This window comes from Sinocyclocheilus grahami, unplaced genomic scaffold (genome assembly GCF_001515645.1).
Source record: "Sinocyclocheilus grahami isolate Dianchi unplaced genomic scaffold, SAMN03320097.WGS_v1.1 scaffold510.1, whole genome shotgun sequence".
Lineage (NCBI taxonomy): Eukaryota > Metazoa > Chordata > Actinopteri > Cypriniformes > Cyprinidae > Sinocyclocheilus > Sinocyclocheilus grahami.
This window is the reverse complement of record NW_015505689.1, coordinates 817783-821170: the sequence shown is the minus strand read 5'-3', so window position 1 is coordinate 821170 and position 3388 is coordinate 817783. Positions and strand designations below refer to the sequence as shown.

The 3388-nt window shown below is 40.6% G+C and overlaps 1 protein-coding gene across 1 annotated transcript; it reads left to right on the top strand.

The window, feature by feature from the left end:
- The first annotated feature begins 286 nt into the window (after positions 1–286).
- Positions 287–2957, top strand: LOC107554691 (zinc finger BED domain-containing protein 1-like). Its single transcript, XM_016237275.1, has 3 exons — positions 287–316; positions 2012–2425; positions 2511–2957. The coding sequence occupies exons 1-3, from the start codon at positions 287–289 to the stop codon at positions 2955–2957; spliced, it is 891 nt and encodes a 296-aa protein (XP_016092761.1).
- Positions 2958–3388: the final 431 nt, after the last annotated feature.

The window sequence follows — 3388 nt, the reverse complement described above, 5'->3', positions numbered from 1 at the left end:
TAACCGCATGTCACACTTAGAATCAACTCCAGGTCTTTTACCTGCTTAATTGATGTAGAAATAATGAAGGGATTAGTGCTGCACGATTAATCGTATCACAATCGCAATCGCGACGTCAACCTGTGCGATTTATAAGAAGGTCAAAATGTGTGGACTTGAGAACACATACTTTCTGAGAACAGTTTTCCGATTTTCTGTGCCGTGTCAGTATAGGCAGTGCACGTGTGGTGCGCGTGGTCAGTGGTCACTTGTGTGCGCAGTGCAGCGAGGAGAGACCAGAACGAAGATGGATGGCGAGGAGATCGACACTGATCTGGTAGCCAAAAAAACCTCTACCTCTGTTATATGGCGATATTTTAAATTTTAGATTACTTGCACTGAGCAGAGAGAGGTACTCTGCAAGATTTGCAAAATTAAAGTTGCTACATCATGTGGCAATACGACAAATTTATATCAGCACCTGAAACAGCACAGAGAAAAATACGATGAATGCATGACAGTGAAAACCCAGATTAGTAAAGAGACAACTGAAGGAAACAAGGCACAAGCTGTTCCCCAAACAAAACAAAGCTCACGCCATATGATGAGTCTTCACCTAGACAAAGAAATCACAGACTCCATAACGCACTGCTTGGCAAAAGACATGATGCCCATACACACCGTTAGTAAAGTGGGATTTCAGAAAATGATTCGTACACTGGACAAGAGGTACCAGCTGTCCTCTCAAAACTATTTCTCAAGTAGCGATCCCTAAACTTTATAACTCGCGCCGAAAGTGGGATTTCAGAAAATGATCCGTACACTGGACAAGAGGTACCAGCTGTCCTCTCAAAACTATTTCTCAAGTAGCGATCCCTAAACTTTATAACTCGCGCCGTGAAGAAGTTCAAAAGGAAATGGCTACGGTGACGTTCTTTTCAACCACTACAGATCTGTGGTCAAGCAGGACAAGTGAACCGTATATTAGCTTGACTGTGCACTGTCGACGAGGAGTTTGAATTGAACAGCATCGTATTTCCCCAATGACCACACAGGAGAGAACATAGCCTTGGGCTTGAGAGAGGCACTGGCTGCATGGGACCTCTGTGAGGAGCGTCAGGTCGCCATCACAACAGACAACGGCACCAACATTGTTAAAGCGGTGTAGCTTAATCAGTGGACTAGAATCCAGTGTTTTGGGCATAGACTTCATTTGGCCATTGGTAAGTTAAATTGATTTAATATTTTGTTATTACACTACAGCAAATATTTTAAACTACTGTACTTTTAAGAGCAATTAACTATGGGGCTAGGAGCAGTTGTACCCTCGATTTATTAATTAAATAATTTTAAATACAATGTAAAATTCTGTGTGCCACAAAAGATACTAGGAGTGGCCTATTTCATTTAGGGCTAATAATTAGCATTAAACATAACTCTGTAAGAGATGGATGAGTGTAAAGAACAAATCTGCCATAGCTATTCGCCTACTACTCCAATATCATTAATTAGGCCTAGAGTGGTGACATGATTTGATAAATTTTAACACTGTGTGCGTGTGTGTTGTCATTTTTGTATTACTGTTTAATGCTACACTCTAAAAAAATGCTGGGTTGTTTCAACCCAACTTTGGGTCAAATATGGACTAACCCAACCGTTGGGTTAAACTTTTACATTCAATTTTTACCCAAAAATTGGGTTAGTCCATATTTGACCCAAAGTTGGGTTGGAACAACCCAGCATTTTTTAGAGTGTATTAATATGAATTGGGCATGTAATCAGAATGTGAATATTAAATGTTTTGCAATGTCACTGTAGTAAGTAAAGGGTTTTCATCTTATCATTCACAGAAAATGCTCTGAAAGATAATGCACAGTGCATTAACAGAGCTACTGGGATATGCAGGAAAATTGTGGGCCACTTCTCCCATAGCTGGAAGAAAAGAGTGGCCTTGAGGGAAGCACAACGAGAGATGAACCTCCCAGAGCATGCCATGGTGACAGACTGCTCAACATGATGGGGTTCCACTCAGAAAATTAGAGTCCTGGAGCAGCAAAGTGCATTGTCCAAGGTTCTCTCTACAGACCGCAAAGTGCGACACCTACTCCCTTCATGGCAGGACCTGGAGGTCTTGGAATCTGTAAACAAGGCACTAAGCCCACTCCAGGACTTTACGGATGCCTTATCGGGTGAACGTTATGTGGGCATATCTTGTGTGAAACCTGCTCTGCATCTTCTGAACACCTCAGTGCTGGCTGAAGACGAAGCAGACACTGACCTGACCAAATCACTGAAATCAAAAATTCTTAGCTACCTCAACAACAAATATGAAGGCATGCAGGACTTGCTAAACTTCACCACTTTCCTAGACGCAAGGTTCCGAACACAATACATCGCTGAAGAAGTGACCCAGACCTTAAAGGAACGAGCCATCTCTGAGTTGATAGTGAGTGAAACCATAGAGTTTACTTAACTGGTAAGAATTAAATGTAACACATTTCTAAAACATGTGCATTGTTTATTTGTTTCAGGAAATTCACCACCAGCCGTCTGTAGCCCAAAGCACTGCAGTGACGGAGAATGATAGCATGGATGTGGAAAGTCCACCTGCTGCTAAAGCCAAGAAGAAAACTCTGGCCAGTTTCTTCAAGGAAACCACATGCACAGCACCAAGAGCATCACTGTCATCCACATTTGATTCCATGGCACAGTTTAGAGAAACCGTGGCCGCTGAACTTGATGCTTACATTTACATGCCATGTGTAGACCATGGAGAAGATCCACTGAAATGGTGGAAGTTCCACAAAGTAAGCTTCCCTAGGCTATGCAAACTAGTACAGAAATATCTGGGCATACAAGCAACAAGCTCTGTATCAGAGAGCGCTTTTAGCACTAGTGGTGATGTTGTGTCGAATCATCGCTCCTCTCTGAAACCAGAGAAAGTGGATATGCTTGTCTTTTGGGCAAAAAACCTCTAATGTGATATGTTTAACTTTTCTGTATCAGAGAGCGCTTTTAGCACTAGTGGTGATGTTGTGTCGAATCATCGCTCCTCTCTGAAACCAGAGAAAGTGGATATGCTTGTCTTTTTGGCAAAAAACCTCTAATGTGATAAGTTTAACTTCTTTGAAAGAGGTTTTGGAAGTACCAGTTGGTCATAAAAAAAAAAAAAAGATTTAGTGTTTTGAGTTTGAGTGAACCACAATTTTATATCCAGTTTCCTTTTCAAAAAGAGTTTATACAGAGTATATGTTACATCCTGCGTAAATGTCCCTGTTTGTTTGGACAAAATATTTTAAATATCTTATTTTTGTGAAAATGTGTATGGCTTTATTTAATTTAGCTATACTTTTGAGAAAATAAGTTTACATTAATGCAAATGTTATTTCATTTTGTAAAAATTGTTTAT

What these genes read in the sequence shown, in the direction of transcription:
- LOC107554691 (XM_016237275.1), top strand. Translation starts at nt 287, where the DNA reads ATGGATGGCGAGGAGATCGACACTGATCTG. An exon ending in AGGAGATCGACACTGATCTG is followed by an intron (nt 317 to 2,011) that starts GTAGCCAAAAAA and finishes GGTTCCACTCAG; the next exon opens with AAAATTAGAGTCCTGGAGCA. An exon ending in GAGCCATCTCTGAGTTGATA is followed by an intron (nt 2,426 to 2,510) that starts GTGAGTGAAACC and finishes TATTTGTTTCAG; the next exon opens with GAAATTCACCACCAGCCGTC.